This window comes from Bombus impatiens, unplaced genomic scaffold, assembly GCF_000188095.3.
Source record: "Bombus impatiens unplaced genomic scaffold, BIMP_2.2 scf_0217, whole genome shotgun sequence".
In the NCBI taxonomy this organism is placed as follows: domain Eukaryota; kingdom Metazoa; phylum Arthropoda; class Insecta; order Hymenoptera; family Apidae; genus Bombus; species Bombus impatiens.
In genome coordinates this window covers 2515705-2537203 of record NT_176636.1, presented here as the reverse complement: position 1 = coordinate 2537203, position 21499 = coordinate 2515705, and the positions used below count along the sequence as shown (strand labels likewise).

Genomic DNA, 21499 nt, shown 5'->3' with positions numbered 1-21499 from the left:
AAAAAAAAAAAAAAAAAAAAAAAAAATCCTATAATCGTAGTGGACCTCATAAACCGACAAAAAGTCTTTATAAAGATCTGAATCAAAGAATTTAACAGGTGTCGTCATAAAAAAGTGTATCTCGCGTTCGAGAAGCTTATCGTTGGGTGATTTATTGCGCGTTTAGGTACTGGCAAGCTTCTCGAAGCTTTATCGTCTGGAAAACAAAGGTGTTCTTCTTATCGACGCGTTCAATCTTAATGGGCGTCGTTCTGCGTAGATTTAGGCGGCGTGTTAATTCGCCGCGGGCACGTTTTACAAGGAACAGAGAGAGGGAATGGGCGCGAGAAGAAAGAAAAAGATTGTTGCGAAATTATGCGAGGCCCCCCTAATTGTTGTGCAAGTGTAATTGCCAGGTCGTTGCGAGAGATCGCTTGCCTTGAGAATATTTTAACGCGCCGAATTTTCGCGATGGAGACTCGCGTCAGCTGTAATGAACAGTCTTCGCGGCCGACGAAAATTGCTCGCGTCATTTTCTCCTTGCCCGATCTCGCCGAAACCGCAGACGCGAGGACAGCGCTGATTATTGTTCGTGCATCTGTTACGATGTTCGTTTCGGAATTGGATTTTGTAATTTTCTTGCCACTCCAACTGCAAGCAGAGTTGTTCGGCGTATGGGCAAAAATGCTTGAGAAAATTTCTAAGTAACCGCGCGTGGTAATGGATTTTTTCAAAATACATCGGATATTTTAATGCCTCAATGTGAATATCGCAAAGTTTTCAACCTGAATATTTTTTTAACAATTTACAACTTTTTCAGATAGTTTCTAAAAGGAAGATTTAATTCTGGGAATCAATCGCAGTAGAGAAATAAATTCCAGGAAGATTCTTGAAAATTGCGAGCTAATGAATATAACAATTTCCTAAAGTTGGTATATTTTTAACATGGCAATGTTTCTGATCTCGAATAATCTTTTTTGACGTACTTATACTCTATATCTTTTTAGACATCTTCTGAAATGAAAAGTTCATTGTAAGAATCGACAAGAGTAAGGAATTGACACTCGAGAAATTTTCTTGTAGTTCGTGAACTCTCTCCCTTTGATGGACTTTTCTAAATATAGGAAATGACATAATTTATCGATGGAACAATTTGTTGCAATCGATGGATTTTTAGAAGATCTTCACGAATTTCTATACTTCTAGACATCTTCCGAGAAGGAGACTTTAATTTACTCTTAATTGTAAGATCAGAGATTTCAACTTCTCAGAGAGAATTTGCGTCGGTAGAAACAACTTATGTTTTTGACCAATGCCATATCGTGTTTACGACCGACCCATGTCGAAAATCAGTTACTCATCAGGTTACTCATCGACTTTTTAATGGATCTTCATGGTCGCTAATAAAACAGCGTTGCTGGTAATTTCAGCACCTTGGGGCGAGCAATAATCATCGATATGCTCGTACGCACATTCCTAAGAGCGTGATCGTAAAGTAGAGAAAGTCCATTTTTTTTCTTGAACTATCGTGTTCGCTTTCATCGTTACGCTGTTATTATATGCTTTCCAAAAGGAAATTGCATTTTTACGCAGCAGCAAATAACATGCAGAACATGGTATTGTTATGGGGAAAGCATTTCTTCTTCGATATTATTGAGCAATAATCAGAGTGTGCTTGTAACTATCGTCAAAATTTAGTAGTACATTAGTAATAGTATACCAATTAAAAAATAATTCAGCAGTATATCGGTAATGATACATCAGAAATACACATTAGGAGATAATTATATGCTCGAGTACAAGTTATAACTGTAACTGCAGGATTCAAGTGCATTTGTATTTTTATGAGCGCAGAGCTAACTGTATCTGTAGATGTAAATTCTGAATCGAATTGGACCTTGACAGCGCAGATACAAATGTCAATTATCAAACGTCTATAAATAACTATATTAGACTACAGCAATAGGAAAAGGAGACACTCACCTCAGTGAGGTTCTTCCTTGCACATGTCGATACTGTACACATCCGAACTGCCGGTAGATTCCACAGACAGACTGTTATAATTACATTGCGATAATAAAAAATAAGAAAGTGAATTATTCTACGTAATTTACCAAATTTTAGTGGTAACGATCCAGATGTAAACGAACAACGTATAGATATAAAGTACAAACATGTGTGAAAATATTCTTTGTGAGATTAAAACAGCTCGTAGACCAAAACAATTTAAAGACTTAAAAATAAGATAAGAATCGCAAGAGGTAGAGAAAAATCTTGCAGCTCGCACAAGATTTGAAGTACAATTGCATTTGTCAACAGGAATTCAGGAATTAATTGAAACTGTAAGTATAAAAGTGTCTTTAAAGCTTCGTTGAAAGACGAAGAATTGAAAGAACGCGAGTTTATCGAGTCAAATAAAAATTAAAATAAAAAATAAATAAAAAATCTCCAAGATCATAACTCTAAGATGAAAAAAATGCAAAAATGGTTGCAACGTTCCCTCGGCATTCCGTTTCCTTTTAAGGCAGAAAATCGAGGCGACGTTAACGTTCATTAAAGCTCGGTCCGCCGATGCGTTACAGCCATCAAAGTAGCACGATCCTCGCTAGTATAATGTATCCATCGGTCGATTTGCATTTTAGTACGCAACAATGACGCGTTTCCGTGGCCGCGTAACTCATCGTCGAGGCTACGTCGAGTGCGCGTTAAACCACCGTTAAACGTATACCTGCTATTAAAGCGGCGACCAGCTGATCGTCCACGTTTTACGATTGTCAGGTGAGCAACAAAGGCCTGAAGATTATACAGACGGTCCATCCGGGCGGTTCGACGAGGTCGGCCGTGAAGCATTTAGTGCCAGGACACGCTGTACTCGCTGCGGTGCAACGAGAGGACGTCGTCGCCGCCACTCTTCTGCTTCCAAATCCGGCCACCAATAATCCTGTCCACGTGCACGCCTACAGGTTACTATATACACGCTTTTAAGAATCATATTTTCAACCAACTTGCATAATTAACCCTACTGCGATCCTCACATTTTTATATTTCACTGTTGCTCGTTTTAGCAATTCAGGTGTTGCTCTATTCGTCAAGTATTCTTTATGCAACGAAGAACCAAAACGACCCATGAAACAGAAGTAAAGATGAAGTAGGGGAAATACAGAAAAATTGTGCAACTCGCGAAATATTCAGAGTACAATTGCATTCGCTCTGCATTAGAAGAACGTTCAGTATAAAATTGAAACAAGAAATCATACACTAAAATTTTTGCTCAGTGTCGACTTACTTTTTAGTATCAACAAAATGTAATTGGATTGAGGATGACCGGAAGGACGCAGCAGGGTTAAAGTAATACTGCAATGGAACTTCGTTTATTTGAACTTATTGAAGGATAAGTAGTCTGTTCAATAGGAGTTCAATGATTGAAATAATTTTAGTATACAATTTTCTGTCTGAAACAGTCCCAGTTCACTGAAGAATCAGTAACTCGTACAATAGAAGTTCAGATAATTATCGTAGATTCAACTACCAGAAGTTTAAATTGGACATTAACTAAGGGATTAAATCAGGCACCGTTTGAAATCGTTTACACGTAATAGGCAGTTTGGTCAAATCAAACGAAAATCTGACCGTGCCGTGACCGCCAGTCTGAATCAAGTTTGAATTTTCGTCCTAACGTACAGTTAGTAACGGAATGAAACGATGAACCAGGGCGGCCCTGAGGCAGTAAAACAGTATTTTTCAACGCTCTCTTTTTCTCTCGTAGAGATCTTTGATATTTATTATCATAACTTACCACGAGTCTCTAATTAAATAGAACCACGAGAAACGACCAGTTCGCACAATTTGATCGCATTAGTACCAATTAACAGATAATTATCCGGCAAACGACCGCGTTACCGATTCCGTGAGATCGTTCGAAATGCGTTAATTTCCGGCCACAACCTCGTTAACTCGGCTAACCTAGCGCCAGTAAGTTCGGTGAACGTAAAATGCCAACTTTTTGGAAAATGAAATAGATACTGATCGCGTACTCGCAAATTAAATTGAGAAATTTATAAAAGGTGGAATTAAATCGATTTGGCTCGCGAGAGTCTTAGCAACTACACTCTTTAAAAAAAAAATTTCTGGCAGCCACTGTGACCATTTTGTTAGTTCAAGGCGTTCGCTAATTAACGATCTGCGCGATTGTAACGGGTCACTAATAACGCTCAGAAGCCAATGTTCGCACATGCTAATCCCATTGGCGCTATAGAAGAACAGCCTTGCCATTGAAAACAAGATTACCGTATTTTTATCCCGTGAGAAGAGCGCGTTTCTTTTTTCTTTTCTTCTCTTCCATATGGTACAATGATTTCCTGATACGTAATGGAACCGCGGATTATACAACATCGCCATTGAATTCATGAATCGACTGTTTCGATCGAAACCAGGTAAATGGTTCATTCGGGAACGCGGCTCGTTTCGAGGCATGCGATCGTTCGTTGGCCGCGATTTCTTGCCGAGTTCATGGAAAATAATAAAAGGTCATCGATCGCGGAGACTATGGTTTCAATGGCGGTTGCTTAGAAATTAAAAGGCGATCTCTGCTCTTGTGTAAGAAATAGGAAAATAAGCCGATATTTATCTTGATCATGAGGTTGAGCCTTCTAGTACTTTGGTTCTTGAACTTGTAGAATTGCAACAAAATTGTGCAATTTACAAAATCTTTTTTCGAATTCTAACAAACTTACCAAGTAACTTTCTCTGGTACTTTGATCTTTGAACTTGTAAAGTTTGAAAAAAGGTCATGAATTCTTATTACCCTGTTTATTGATGTCTACTTGAAATAAATGAAAAATTCTATTACTAGAAAATTGATGAAATCGCAAGTTAAAATAATTAGCTCTACGCATGTATGTTCAATAATAATCAGGTTATCCGAGTACCCACATAGGATGTGAATATTAGATTGCTGCCAGAGTGTATTTACAAATTCTATTTACAACATTCATCTATCTAGATATTGCATTAGGCTTCTGTAAAAACCTGTAAATTTATCGTTAAAAAGTGACTTTACATTTTTGTTTAAAATTATTTAATACTTTTCGTCTACATGTATTAAGATTTATATTATATTTATATATTTATCATAAGCTTATATAGCTTACTCATATGAACGAGGAGGTGAATAGAATTTACACAACAATTTGATATAATGATTACATAAAACATTCAATTTACATAAAACACGCAATCAATGAAAATAACATCTCAGCGTGGCAAATACATAAAAACGAATATTTACGACAATAACCAGATTCTCTGCAAAACATCAATCTGTCTACCTATTAGGTCAGAACTAGTCGTTAAGTATAAACAGACAGAAAAGTATGTTAATTCATAAATTACTGGTTATTGAATGGCATTGAAAGCTTTTAGACACTGACATAAGTGTTGAAAAATTCGAGATACTGAATTTAATTAAAAATTTGATTCTAATCCTAGTTAAATTAATAAAAGAACTTTCCTAACATACGTTGTTCTTACGCGTGGATTTGATTCTTGTAACTTTAGATGCGACTCGGTTGAGACAGCCGAATTATTGGGTGGCCAGTTGAAAGCATTGGCATCACACACCGACAATTTGGCAAGGGTGAACTCGCTGGAAGGCAGAGCTCGTAGCAATTTAGGTAGCGACGGTAGAAGCACCAGAGAATCAGAGTCATCGGAGGGTAGTGGCGAACTTAGACACGATACCGTGCAGACTACCACAATATACGAGTCTTTGGCTGCGGAATTGCGTGCCAAGCTGGGTAAATATTTCTTTAAAATTAATTTCCACCATTAAATTATTTAAATTAGAAAAATCTCTATTCGAACGACGACAGTGAATACATTTCTAAATTACAACTTTATTTTATTAGACAAAAATACAATTATACCTGTGTCATGAAATTTAACGCTAGAACCAGCAGAGTGGTCAGAACGACCAATTCGTTATTTTTCATAGAAATTTTGTTAATCTACGCTACATTTCTAAAGATTTGTATGGTATTTTATAAAATATATGAATAACACATTATATTGTATAATGCACATAATATACCTATAAATACAAATTTTCTGTGCTGAGTGTTGAAATACCTTGAGGCACTACAGATAGAAGAAAAGATACAAACATGGGTACAAATAGGAATATCGATGACTGCTTGGTGTGAGAGGGAGATGAGCGCGAGACACGGCTTATTCCTTTTCAGGCAGAGGCAACTCAGGGGACAATGACGTGGGTCCGATTCTGCTGCCTCCGCGGGATTACGATACAGTGCACCGACACCGGGGCAATCTGGCTGGAATAGAATTCAGGCGCTGCCTGAATCAAACGATCGTAGGCGGTAGTACTACGGTTGACAGAGGCGGCACGAGGAGCGCGGCGAGCAGTGGAATAGGCTCGGACAGCGCTGCTACACCTCCACCTTATCAGAGTCATCATCCTTTGGGTCCCAGACCCTCCAGACCTTCTAGAGATTCTTCCTCCGGTAAGTCAATCATACCAGCTTTCATGCTTTTCTTTTTTTTCTTCTGAAATTCCTACTTTTATATGTCGACTGCCGTCAATACAAATTTCCTATTCTTATTCTTTGACATCCTAATACGAGCTTTCATTCTTATCGAATTTCGTCCCACGAAAAGTAATCGGATTTACGTAAGAAGATTATACCATTTTTCTGGTTTTCTCTAACGGAAATTTCTATTTTTATATTTCGACTGCTAATAGAGGCTCTCATTCTTTTCGTTCCTGTCGAACTTTTATTTTTATCCTTCGACGTGCCAATACGAACTTTCATTCGTATCGTCCTCTCCTTTCCGGATTTCATCCCGCGAAATGCACTCGGACTTGCAGTGGATTTATCGTTGTAAATTTTCCTCCGAGATTTTCCTCGTTTTCTCCTTCTCGGATTTCTATCTTTTTTATTTCGTCTCTCAATAGAAGCTCCCATCCCATTTGTGTGCTCTGAATTTTTACTTTCATATTTTGACATCCTTTCCGAATTTCATTCCACGGAACTCATTCGAATTTCATTCCACGAAACTCATTCGAGTTTATCGTCGTGGATTTATCGCGGGACTCACGAGAATGATGTCACGCGAAACGTCGAAACGGATTCCGTAACGAAACGCCAAGCTAAATAGCGCGAAAGAGGGGAAATTACGACAGCACGGAGGCGTTACGTTCTCGCGGCGATTCGATAGTCATGCTGAGCAAGTGTGAAATTTATTGTGAATGAAAAGCGCGAGTAAACTCGTTGTTTACCGTGACTTCACGGTGCCAGAGACACGTAGCCATTCAAACGAGTCTAGTTTACTTTGGCAGAACCTATTAAAGCGATTTCAATTTTCTTTTTTATAAATATTTGTATCGTTTTAATAAAAAGATCAACCCACGCCGTGAGAATTGTTCTTCTCGAATTTTGGCCAATTTTTTAATCCGAGAATCCTGAAATTCCAATATTTTTTTATGATATTCGACGAGAAGAAGCTTTCACAACCATACACAATACCATCGTTCATTCCCTTGAATAAAAAGATTCAATAACATCGTAAAGAAACAAGAATACAAGAGTAATTACACACGATTGTCGTCTAACTGCCAAGTGGAAAGCGGTTGAAGTGTTTTCCTGGGAAATTAGGCGATCTGGCTGAACGCACCATTACGCCCGCTAAACGATCGCGCGTACTGTTGGTTGATGCTGCACGAAAGTGAAAGTCTCCGCTTCTTGTTTTCCCGGTCCCGCTCGGGAAACGATCCCGTGATCCTTCTCCTTCGCGAAAACTGATGAACCGCGACGCAGTTGCTCTTCCGCAATATTAAATCCTGGAAGAAGTTCGTCATGCTTTTTGCTAACTTTAATTACATATAAAGATTACAGGAAAAGGCATGATAAATGTATTTCTGTTATCGTTTTTCCTCTTAGTATCACATTATTATTAGAAAGGAACATTTTTTCACACGATAGATAAAAATGAAACAAACCTGTTATACGAAGACATGGTTCATGTAGAAGCAAAGATTGTAACCGTTGAAATAAATAATATTATATAATATCTTTTAAGTTAAGATTCAGATGAAAGAAATACGTTTTAGCCCGAAGACCAAATAATTTATCAAATAAAATGACGGAAATTATATTTGTGTATAGAAATGATACTAGAAGGGTAAACAATTCAGAAGAAAAATATTTGTATTTTCGATACAAAATTTTGGCTATTTACTGTCCTCTTTCTTATAACAATATCATGAATGTTCGGACTATGGCAAATCACAGACAAATGTGATATAATCGGATGATTCAGAGTAAATATAATCATCATTTATTTCATATTCATCGTGTTAGAAGTTTATTCCAGCCTTTTTGGTTACTTCCCGAAGAAAAAAAGACGTCGGTAAACTTCAAAGCTAAAAGCCGAAGCTATAAAATTCTAAAAAAAAACTTTCGTAAAACGTGGACGATACACGTAAAAAGTGAACTTTCTCCGAAATTTCGAGCGCAATGAAGGAAACGTGTTCGAACTTGAAATACGAAAAAAAAAAAAAGGAGAAGCAGCGTTGCGTTGAAGATTCGTGACGATGACAAAAATTTGGACGCTTTCTACCGGGTTGAACAGGTGGCCGTGTATGTTCCGCCTCGAATCTTATCGGCGCTCGTAGAAAACCGGGCGGAAGGCGACCCGGTAACCCAGTTTCTCGTCGAGCTACGAAAAATCGTTTCTTCGTACGTTCCTCGTCGTCGTCGTCGTCGTTGTCGTCATCCCTCCTCGATTTTTCTCTCTTCGCGTCATTGCTCCTCGAGCTGAATGCAAACGCGCCTCTAATATCGCCAATCCTCTCGTCTGCTTTCACTTCGATCGCTCGACGACGATTCTCCTTTGGAATTTTATCCCGACGAATCGCTAAACGAATACGCCTTCGTCGAAGAAAGTTTCGTTTTTCGAAACGTTTCTCGGAATTTTTCATCATCCCGTCCTTCTCGATTTATTAACGCTCCCTACACTCCTCGAATTTTTCTATTTCAATATTGCACTCACTTTGGCGAATAAAAGGAATTTGTAATATTTCAAGACGCTTAACGTAGAATTGAAACGAGGAATCGTAGTAAATCGCAGTAAATTATGTAATACCAATGATTTTTATTTTTCATCCAAACCGATAATACTTTTTATTAACATTTTTATTTGTTAGAAAAGTATAATTGATTCGAAGATGACCGAAGTAACGTAGCAGGGTTAAGTTTGGTATGCAGTAGCGAGATAGTACATTTCTCATTCATTTTTGTTCTAGTTTTTTAAGAGATAATTGTTTGCTATTTATGTCATTTGGCGATCTTTTGATAATAAAGGAAAGGGACTATTTAATAGCACATTTGTACACCTACTTACGCAGGAATGGTCGGACAAAGAATAACTGAAAATTGACAAAAACCAAATTAACCCATCCGATTCTTGGACATCTTACATAAAACGAAAACGAGGTAAAAAGATTGGGATAATCAAAAACAAATGAAAGGTAATAAAGAGGAATGGCTGAAACTTGCCTGACCACATAGCGGCGCAAGCTGTTTAAACCTGCTATTACCTGGCAGAACACTACCTATATTCAAAAGCGTGATTCCTAAGAAAAAACAACGTCGCGTTGGTCGAAACGTGGCAAGCTCCCGCAGGTTGCCTTTAATCGGCGATAAAACAGGATTAAAGAGGGCCTCTCCACTCGCTCAGGGATTGAAACTTCAAAGTCAGTCGGCGGTCGTTGTTAAGGCGTGCCGCGTTCCCCATCTCACCGTGAAACACGTTTTTAACGGACGACTGACCTATATAGCGAATAAACGAATAAATTTCGCGAACGAAGGAAGCCAATGAAAGAGAGAAGAAAAAAAGCACGAGAGAAAAAAAAAAGAAAAGGAGAAGAAGAAGAAGAAGAAGACAGAGGAACCAGGTTGTTTTTGTGGTCGTGTATCGGTGCTGACCGAGCTCCGTGTTTTAACTACGTGCACGAAGAGGACGTTGGTATTGGGCACCTGTTACAGTCGAAGGAATACCGTTAGGACGTCGTGTCAGCGGCAGGTACCAGCCTACGGGTACACGCATACATCTTCCTCGAGCTCCGCAGGCAGCCGCAACCGGGCAAAAATCGAGCTGCTTCGACACCAGGCCCTGATGTCCAGACGCCGCTACCGGAATCGCTACACGCGTTCCAGCCGGAAAGTATCTGTTCCGCTAATTCGACGTCTGTCGTCCGACTAGGGTTATCTCATGAGCACCTGCACGGTTGAGACAGTCGATGTGTTGTAAATTATGTTTGAGTCAGAGAGGAGTTAGAAGAATGTTTGATCGATGACAGATAGGATTGGAATCATGAGTGTTAACTGGCAGATGGTTTTTTTTTTTAGTTTGTTGCGTTAGATTGCTTCGATGGGGATTTGGAAATGGAGAGTGTCGAGGTTGAGAAGATTGATATTTGAGACTTACGAAAAATGTTACGAAATTAGTTTAGGCGGTTTGTAAGTGGATTTTCGATTATGTTATATTAGGAGGTTTCTAAATTGGATTTTGTATTAAGTATTTTAGAAGGTTTCTGACTGTTTCAATATTCAGTAGATTTCTAAATAGCGTTTCTTCGATCAATGCCGTTTTTCAGTCCTATCCATAGTATGTTAATGAAGCGTGTTTTCTAATTCGAATTAAATGAATTCATTAAACGAAGTATTTTAAATAAATTTATAGTTCGTCGAATTGAATTGCTTCGATTAGAAATTAGAATACGCAGAATGGTCTCTCTGAATTAAATTAATTCGAAAGGTTCTTCAATTGGTACTTCTGCGGGTCTACGAAACTAAATCCTATCGAAATGCGATTTTTAATTCGAATTAATTCAGCCAATTTGTATTAACGAGCGTGGAATTAAATCAGCGAATATCCATAAATCCCAGTTAGAAATTTTAATTCCGACATACGACACAGTCGTTCGTTATTCCTGTGCAATTTGCATTTTGCGGAGCTCGAATGACTAGAAAGAAATAAATTTCAAATGTTATGGGTTGAAATCTGTCCAGGTGTCGTGCAGTTGTTTTTTGGTCCCATGCAATTAAATCGTGAATGGATCGGAAGTCATTTGGTAGATTTACGACCTTAAAGCGAGCATACATCAGAGACTTAGATAATTATGCGATTTTTCATTGAGCACCGATGTTTTCTAGCCGAACGTGCCACTGACCGACTAAAGCCGCTTTTCACCAACGTCAGTTTTTATGGACACTCGCTATTAATCTTTCCTGGATTTTCGGCTCCATTTAATCTTTTTACGACGACCTTAATACACACAGCCTTTTAATACTTTCTCTATGAGCTCGAAATCTTCACAAATCGTACTCGAAAAGTACGCTTCGTGCTCTAAGGAATTTTCCCTAAAGCGTCGTTAGATTGTTAAACGCGGAAGTTTACTGTAAAACAAAATAGATTTGCGCCAGTAGTAGAAGTTAAGATAACTTTATTAAGAACTGTGTCATTATCTACACATCATTATCTACGTTGTCGATCAAGAAATTAATTTCCATACATATACTGAGTCTTCTGTCAATTTAAAATAATGTTTATAATTTCCCTCGTTATTATATACAGTGGCGAATAAAAAGATATTTAATATTGCCACACTATGAGCTCCAGTAACTTCTGTATTAAAAATTGATTACCATATTGATAACGGTCATCTACGTATTATAATCGTTCACTGCTCCTATTAAATGTAAATCCATTTTCTAAACTTTTCTTTATCCGTCACGGCAGATGCTTGATGAAATAATTTCTTAAGACAACAGAATTCTCAATTCACTTCCTTCTTTAAATCTTTCACTTGTACAGAGCACACGGTGATCCCAAACGTATGTCGCGAACGTGTTAAAATCAAAAGACGACAAAGAAGGAAACGTTGAAGCCTGTCTAGGAAAATAGTTCGGCTCGTTATATCATTGGTGTTTTACGCGGCACGAAGGAACCCGTTTCGCAACAGGTGTCTCGGGGACACGGCTCGATCACGATTTCCACGTTCGTATCTCCATATAAGCGGCGCTTCTCGCTTGTTCGCGATCTGGCACACTTTGCTCACGATCCGCGATCCCTGTATCGCTGTTTCTCGCGCGCTGATGCATCGCGCGAAACTATCCTGTGCTTGCCAGATTCCGACCGTCGATTAAGACGATTAATTTATCGCCACGTTCGGTAGCTACTTTATCCTCGAAGTGTTACTTCGTCGCGTGTACTTTTGATATAGACCTTAATGGATGATTGGTAGATTGCAGATTTTTATGCATTTATGGCAGACTGAACGGTGCAACATTGCAGAAAATATAAAATATCCACTTAAATTCTTAATTTAAGTCTGCCTGTAAAGTAGTAGACATAAAAATACACGGTCTAACGATTGGTCTAATGAAAAATAGAATTTTCGTTTAAGTAATCATCGTTTGGGGTTTTTGATTGATTAATTGTATTTTTTTGTGCAGGAAGTTAAGTAGAACATTTTTTCAAAGGGGTTTGTAGTTGGATAATCGTCCTTTATATAGGACATTTTTTCTAAAGAAACTTCTAATTATACAGTTAATTATATGTTGGGGTTATAAATTTGATTGCCGTAGAAATTTCAAGCATTCGCAACGTGATTCGTAATTCGTGTATGTGTGCAACTGCACAAAGAATAAGTAATTAACTTTTGTTTCATTTTATAAATCGACTGCCTTGCTTTCAGCGTTTAATTCATTTTATGAATCAATCATTTTAATCTTTCTTTTTAATCAATCTTACCATTAGTGCTTAGTATGTTTTACAAATCGACAACATTTCCTATCCACTCAATTTCAATATAAAATCTAATCCCTTTTTTCTCCAGAGACAATCCACTTTCTCATTCAATTACTCACGAACACCAGCACGACCGAGAAAAAGCAATCGAGCCTATAGAACGGGTAGAACTATAGTTGCAACCTCTTCTCAGGATCCCAAGGATCGTCGATGATATTCAGAAGAATCTCAGGCTCTTTGCCTTTTAACTTTTACCTGGTGCGGCATTCGCGTTTGCACGGTGTATTGCGCAAAGTGTTAGCTCTCGAAAGGCTGATTTCCATGAACGTTCGCCTTCTCGCGTCCTTTCTTATTTAACCTGTGTTCTGTCATGATCTTTGATCAATTTCGACCGAATCGTACTTCTGTTGTTGGATAGTTTCTTAAATTCTCTCTTTTTTTGGTGAAAGTAAAGCGTGACAAAGATATAAAAAAAGAGGTTAGTAAACGTCGTCGTGTATCGAAAGATAATGACGAGGATCGATACGAACGTGTACCAATCCACCGACTGTTGATGAATTCGCGTGCAAATCGACCTCGTGGGAGGTCACACACAACAGCGGAATAAAGTTCCGCATTCTCGGCCCACAGCCTGAGGCAGCTGTTAGCCTGCCTCCTCTTTCGGCCTCGTCTCGACGTCACACGTTGCCTTCGTGTCTTTTCCAGCTTCTTTTCAAACCTTGCTGACCTCTTCGAACAGATTTGAGAAAGAGACACACGTTGATCTTTTTCTTCCGTTTCTTCTCCCTTTTCTTGGCCAAGCGACAGGTTGCTTGATAAAAGAGAAATTGACACTCTTACCGAGGACTCTCTCGATTCTTCTTCTTCTACCCTCGTGTTTTTAGCTGATCCATTGTTCAATCGTAGCTTTCTACTTTGTAGAACGAAGGATTCATGGCGGAGTGATTAATCCTCGAAATGATGTCAATCATTTTCTATACCGATAGACTCATTTGAAACGCACCTGTACGATATAAGGGATATGTGCGTATAGGATATATCAAAAGGAGAAAAGCTTGTTCAATCACTACTATTATCCTCAGTTGTAATCATCATAATCCAGTAGCGTGTACAGTATAGTGTTGGTGAAATTTCAAAATGTTTGGTATAACGTATAATTCATTCATAAAAATGTGATCTGTATAAAAACTGTACAAGAATATAGTCTCTTTAATTTATTTACAAAGTTATTATGTTCTGCGCATAGAAGATTGATTGTAAATAAGCTTGCTATATAAGAAAAAGGGAATGTTAATCATTTGTGATTTATTTCAGACGACGACTGGGGAGTGCCAGCAGAAGAGAATGATTATTTGCCAGAGACGGAAACGACTGGCACGAGTCTAACGCTGCCAAGATTACCAAGAAGTCCTGAAAGATTGCCCAGTCAAGTGAACAGAGGTGTTTCACCAAGTTGTAATAGAAGTCGTAGAGCACCAGAGTTTAGGCAACGATCGCCTAGCCCTCAGTATCAACCGAGGATGAATCCTGGTGAAGTGACTAGCCCTAGAGAAAGATTCCAGGATGCTAAGGAGATGTTTCGAGCTATGGAGAGAGAGGCTATCTCTAGACCTGTCCTTTCAAGACAGAGAGATGTTGACAGTCATCCTGCTCATAGGTATGGCTCTATTTTCGTGATCTTTCTTCTTTTCGTCACTTTCTTGCTCTTTATCTTCATCTTTTTATCTGCAGTTAAATCTTTGACCTTTACCTTCAAGTAAATTTCCTTGGTTAAATAAAGGAAGTATGTAATGAAGCACTAATAAGTACAGATATTCTTCTTAATTAATATTATCAGTCAGAATCATTTCGTTTTACGTATGTGTCGCTTAGAAGTCAATTGAATCAATTCTGTCTTTTACACATTTCTTCGTTTGTGTACACAGTACATGTATTATTGGTGCTTCACCTTTGAAAAATGAGATTAATACATTTTCTCGATAAAGTTAGCAAAATTAGTTACTGCGTGGTTGACGTGCAAATCAGGAAGATTTACATTGGTTTGACAAGCGCTAAAGCTATCCATAACTAAAAAGAAGATGAAGAAAAAGATAGTGAAAAGACAGCTCTATTCCTCGTTATGAAATACAGATGACATAACTCAGATACCATCATACCTGAAATACCTGTAATATCTTTATGTCTCTAAAACATTTTAAAATCATAAATACTTTTTTCTCTTAAAGACACTATTGACAGAGAGCTTAGAAATTGAGAAAGACACGATATACCACTAATAAAAAGTTCAAAGTCAAGGTACATATATATATAGCGATCAGAATCAATTGGAAACAGCTTTCAGTACCACAAATGCCATTATGGCAAACGTGGATCTTAACGAGTTCGACGTATTCGTTTTCTAATCCAAAGAATCTGCACCGATTCCATTGTGAGGGACCGATTCGACCAGCCTCTTCTCATTTTCTCCCGTGCCCAGACTAGAAAGACTAGTTTTAAAAGGCCACGCGGTTGTCTTTGCTTTTTCCTCTGGTGGCATTCGTTTTGGGCCAGCAATCACCGGTGTCAATCTCAAGTAAAAGCTGCCCGACCAGCTGGAGAGCGATTCTAGAGCAAATAGCAGCTGAAAAGTCGACGATTGTCTCATAGATAACATATACCTATATGCGAGCTCGGTCCATTGATGCCAGCCAACGAACTTCTCATTCAGAGCACGAAGAATATATTTCAATGGTGTTTGCTTGACTTCCTACTAACTTTATTTCTATGAAAATTATCGTTTCACTCGACGGCTATTCGAGTTAAATAGAAATAAAATGATTCAATTCTATCGAGGTTAAAGCATTAGCTTTCGAAAGGTTTGACATTAATCACTAGACTGCGGACTCTTTTTGTAAATTTATGAGAGGTTTGTAAGTGTGAAAAATGAACAGAATGCAAATAACATATGAAATGTTTAATGTGGAGTATTTATCGTAATACTTTATAGGCGAAAGAAATTTCTGCTTAGGTTTTATTTCTTTCATTGAAGCTATAAAATTTAGATAAATACTCTAAGGTAGCTTGAAAGAATATGATATTTTCTATAAGTACATATTACACTATTTACTGGATGAAACAAATCACTGTTTATATTTCATAAAAATACGAATTTCAATAAATATCTGCAGTCTATTAATCATACGAACGCGCGCGCGCGCGCACACACACACACATATTCTGTATTAAGAAATTGTTGAAAATTGGATGTATTGGATAGTATGTTAATTTGGTTTCTAAGCGACTCGTCTAGGATTCTATTTATTAGTTTGCGGTTTAAGTTCGTTGTAGGTTGTTCAGGGAAATTGATGAACGTCCCTATCGATTTATTTCGCGACAAGCGACTGCCAGAAGTAGCACATGGCAAGTGGAACGAATTCGGAAGTGGCACATAGTGATATAACTCTGTGAGCTCTTCCAAACGTGTCTAGAAAATTCCAGATACCTTGTCCATTTGATTTAAATAGACTCGATGACTTAGCCTCTGAATTTAATGGAATAGGCTAAATATTTCCATCAATGTGGAAGTATTAAAACTTGCGAATGATCTTGATAAACTCCACTTTCTATTAATTTTTTCATTTTTCATTACGTAAATGTACAATTAATATTCAAGAAACAAATGTTTTATCCCCGTAAAATCATTAATGGCAGCAAATATAGCGAAAAATTCTAAAATAAATTTAGAAAATAGAATTTGTAACGTCCTCACTTCTTTGTACTTTTCAATTTATGGAGATTATCAGTATCATGACTTTGATTACGGATCAACAGATCCGTAGTGTCACGTGAAAATTTCCCTGCACGTCTGCTGCGTGTTTATGGCACTATGAGTGTGTTGCGTGTCTGACTATGCGAGCTGCATCTCCATAGAATACCGAGTGCAACCTGTTGCACGAATTCCACTTCCGATTCAATGAAGACAGGTTCTGATTGCAATAAAATTTGTTTTGAAGTCGGAACTCTTGTATATTTCTTATTGTTCATACGGAAAGCAAGTAGTCAACAAGTTGTTAAGTCATGTTGTTAGAAAATACTAACAGTTAAAAGTGCACTATTATTAAGAATGTTGAATTCCAACATCTATTACCTTGAAAATAAGAATAATTACATTTTCCTAGGAAAAATTATTTACATCATTTTATCATGCTTAAATTAAGAAAATCTGTTATCGAAGAAGATAAAAGTAAACTTGATAAGATCTACTTATTGTTAATCATCATTTAATGTTTTCTGACATGTGACGAATTTTTATGTGTAATAGGGTCGAGTCAGCGAGGCAGAGCCACGAGGACCAATCTACTCGTCAGCATTCGGCGAGCAACAGTTCAACGACTGGCCACGAACACCTGATCAGACGGAATCATTCGGAGGTATCGGAACGAGAGAACGATATTTCTTACAGGGCCCGACCACGGCCGCGAACCCATCATTACGCGATGGAACGCCCACCGGAGCAAGAGGTCTCGAGGCCTCGGCCGAGAAGCTTCTACGAAAACCCAACCGTTGGAAGAGACTTCCGAGATCAAAGGAACGTCGCTGATCCGAGAGAAGTAAGGGTCATTGATTCCACGCCCTCCTCTTCGACCGTTCCTCGAGTTTCCTGCCACGAAAAAATCCTGAAACTCGTTATTGTCATCTCATCGTCAGAAATTCTCTGGAATTATTTCCATAATATGTTTTGTATATGTTTTGTATATATAATATATGAAGATCATAGGGGATTGACATAATATGCAACATTCTTCGTTTCACATACGAAGATTACAGGAGAAGAACACGATAAGTTACATTTTTCTTTCTAAGATAAAAGAAGATTTTTTAATTCAATATGTTATCGTGTATGTTACCAAAATTATCTTTTTGTTTGATTAGGTACATATATCCCCTTCGAAATTACAAAAATACCGCTTAATCTTAGTATTAGCATTTTAGTCATTTTTACAAAACGTCGTAAACTATTAAGCTATTTTTAAGAGGCCTGTATTGGATCTAAGGGGTGGTATTCATTTTCAACTGTCGTACTATTCTTCGATTACGAAATGACGTTAAAATTAGAAAATCAACAATATGTTTGCCATATTTTTCTCCTGCAATCCTCATATTCATATTTTCTAGATTCGATTTACAATTGTATTTCAAGATTCTCGATTTTGCGACTGCATGATTCCAAGTGTCGTCTGAAACTTTCTTATTTGGATTTGCACTTTCTACGACCACTAGTGGCGATCTTGCATGGAAATGCTAATTGCTTGTTCTGTGGATAAGGAGTGGCGTGATTTCTTGCTTCTTCTACTATGTTGTTTGCTTGTGAATTTTACTGCAAATAATGCTGCTCTCTAGTACAAGCCTATCTCGTAGTACTGTTTGTGCTTGTAGGGTGAAAAGAAAAACGTATTACTGTGAACTTCCATAGCGAAGAATGTCATTGCCACTCATTGACAAGTTGTCTTTTTTAAGAAACGTGTAGTATTATACTCCGTTAATCACTTTCGATTCTATATGTATTACCACAGCTACAAGTTTCTACTTTATACCGACATTGAAGTATTCAGTGCTTTGTTTTATTAAATTTCAAAATCTTATATTATATATTGTAGTAATCGTTGCATTATCAACATCCAATTCTTCACAATCTGAGCTGTAAAGGTCCTCATTTTGCATTGAATTAACCCATTAACTTCTTCTATTTACCAATTATTTTTGTTATTGAAGAAGATTGAATTATGTTTTGCATTCCTACACAATGCGACATTATGTCGTCAACCTGTTACCATTTGAACAATATTTTATTATCGATAAACGCATCATCTACCAATTACACCTATTACATTTATGTATTCTGTGCATGCCTTATTACGTTGCACATTTTCATACCACTGAGTTTCACTACCACTTCTACATTTTCACTAAACTATAGTCGTATGTGTCTCTTCTATGAATTACGTCTGTTATATTTATGTATGTTATGCACGTCTACGATTATATTATACATTTCTACGTAACTGAACTTCACTACTACTTCTACAATATCTTCATTAAATTGTAGATGTACTCGTGCACCTTCTACCAATTACATCTTTTACATTTATGCATGTCTGCTATTATACAGTTTTACATAATTTACCCTTACGTTGTCGTCAATGCTTAAACCTTTATTATCACTTCTACAATAGACATGTTCATTAAATCATCAACTTGTTTAACTTTTACCAATTGTTCCTGTTACATTTATATGCCTATTATTACTTTATACATTTCTATATAATTTAGCAGTACATCGTCAATGTTTATACCTTTATTATCACTTCTAGAATAGGTATGTTCATTAAATCATCTCGTCTTGTTTAATTTTCGCCAATTATTTCTATTTCGTAAAATTTTGTCGACAGGCTCGAGATTTCCGTGACCGTGCACACGTGCGAGAGATACGCGAGAAAGTGCGTGCCAGGGCAACCACGTACCAGGAACTCTCCGAACACGAGAGATACCCAGGTCTGGATCGCGACAGCGCCAGGCCACCCTTGGAAATTGTGCCCACACCGGGTCGATATCGACACAGCTACGCAGAGCCGCCTAGACTCGGTCTAGCAGCCCTTCATCCGTACTGAGTCGATTTGCTCGTTGTTAACTAATAAATTATTTAATTAATCGACCGTATCGTTATCGTACCATTCGCGGCTGTCCAGCGTCCTCGACGATTCTTCGTGAAGACGTTAAGTGTAGTAATTACGGGAAGCAAATGTAAACCTCATGACGATGATTTCATATTAGGATATTTTGTTGAGAATTTCTTTTAGAAAACGTGATTCGTTATAGAAAGATCTAGATGTATCTCCGAAGCTTCTGTTCTTAAATAGCAACATTCTTTAGATTCTTCTGTTTAATTAATCCTTTCAGGAACAATTTTGTCGACCCTATAGTATAGAAACTTGTTAAAAATAATTACAGATAGTAATTTAGATAAATATTTATCTTTGGAAATTTCATTTCACTAAATGTATTGATTTTCACTAAATTGTATTGATGAGTAGTAATAATAATTTTACTCCAATAGAAACACATCTTTTGGAATGATTTTTTAAAGAAAGTAGATCGCACCAAAATTTCAGATTAATTTTACAAACAAGCACGTTTAACGTGTGCATTAATTAGTAAGTTATTAAAGTACGATGTTGCTCGACATTTTCTATTGACATTGCATAGCGTGAAAGAGTTAATTGAAATTTGATAAATCTTCTCATAAATCTTATAAACCTTCCTAAATTTACAATTATTGCTGTTAGAATGTTCACTGCCATATTGTATCTCTCTCAATTGACATCAGAATCGAAAGAGGAAAAGAAATAAAATTTATTCTTCTGAAATTATATTATAATGGCGAAGCTACACGTCTTGTGTGCTTTTCATTTCGATGGTTTCGTTTGCCTCACTTTTATACGATAGATTCAAGGAGGTCCTGGATTTTTCTATGGAAAAACGTCGATGGCCCTGAGCGATCGGGACGAACGGCGATCAAGCATTTATTATTCTCTCTTGAGCTTGTGCCGTTCGTCGCGACATGATCCTCGAAGTCGTGGGTCGTTTGTTGACCTTTGACTTCCGTGCACTATATTGTTATTCGCGCCGGATGCCAGACTAACGATAATGATAGGAACAAGTAACAAGCAGTAATATTGACAATAACAGTAACAATAATAACGGTTAATAACAAATAAGGATTGTCGTTCTTTTCCTTCATCTCCTTCGTGCATCCTTCAGATCAGATCGTGGCTTCTATTTTGGAAAAATTTATTACAAAAGATATTTATTTTATTTGTTACGATAGCAGTGTTTCAAAGGTAGTTTAGTGGTGATCTCTTCCATGTCATTTCCTTCTATGATAATTTTATTAAAAATAATTTCGCTTAAGATTAAATTTTTAATTAGATTTTTAAATTAAGAAACACTACTTTCTTCTTTGATCTTTTTGGCTCTTTTAGTTTAAAGATAAAAATAGGTATTCGAATGTATTATAATTTATAAGAACGTGCATCGTCTAGACATAGTTTACATCTTGGAAAATATATGTATTATGTTAACGTCGTTTTGAGAGTAGTTTAATGCTAGTTTCAGAAATGGAAAAAGCAATTCTGAGAATAATTTAATGGTAGTTTCAGAATTAGAAAAAGTGCTTTGCTTTGAAAATAGAAAGGCGTATTTGAATGTAATTTTTTCGCATGTGCAGCCTGTAAACCGATTTATGCCTTCCACTTCGAAAGTAGCTGATATGATGATCGCAAGTAAATATTTATTAAATTAGCGATGTTTTGAAGATAGTTTAATAGGAGTTTTCGTGGTATTCCTTTGGTTTAATAGTAAAAGTGAGTATTTATTTATAATTTATAAGAATGGTAAAGGGGCGGTTTGTTTAATAATTCATGAGTCGACGCACTCAAGAGAAAAGTTTCCAAATATATATGGCAAGTAAATCTCAGAAGACCGTGAAATAAATGTTTCATGGAGATAGATTCGTCTCTGAGCAGCATAATGCGAACTGCAGTTGGATTTTTGTTTCCGTTTATCTTTTCATTGCCTTTATTACATTCTTTTTAGTATTATCTCTGAATAAATGCGTAATTACAACGATTATCTTAATGTAATATTTTTAGACACG

General features: G+C 37.1%; 1 protein-coding gene across 3 annotated transcripts in view; it reads left to right on the top strand.

The window, feature by feature from the left end:
- LOC100750111 overlaps window positions 1-20561 on the top strand; it is a 38617-nt gene extending 18056 nt beyond the window's left edge. For all 3 annotated transcript variants that reach the window (XM_012383654.3, XM_033319821.1, XM_033319820.1), the window contains 6 exons: window positions 2758-2942; window positions 5536-5774; window positions 6219-6497; window positions 14122-14464; window positions 17108-17396; window positions 19236-20561. In XM_012383654.3, the coding sequence (XP_012239077.1) occupies window positions 2758-2942; window positions 5536-5774; window positions 6219-6497; window positions 14122-14464; window positions 17108-17396; window positions 19236-19454 (1554 nt within the window). In that variant the 3' untranslated portion in view covers window positions 19455-20561. The remainder of the gene's footprint in view (window positions 1-2757; window positions 2943-5535; window positions 5775-6218; window positions 6498-14121; window positions 14465-17107; window positions 17397-19235) is intronic.
- The last annotated feature ends 938 nt before the right edge of the window (window positions 20562-21499 follow it).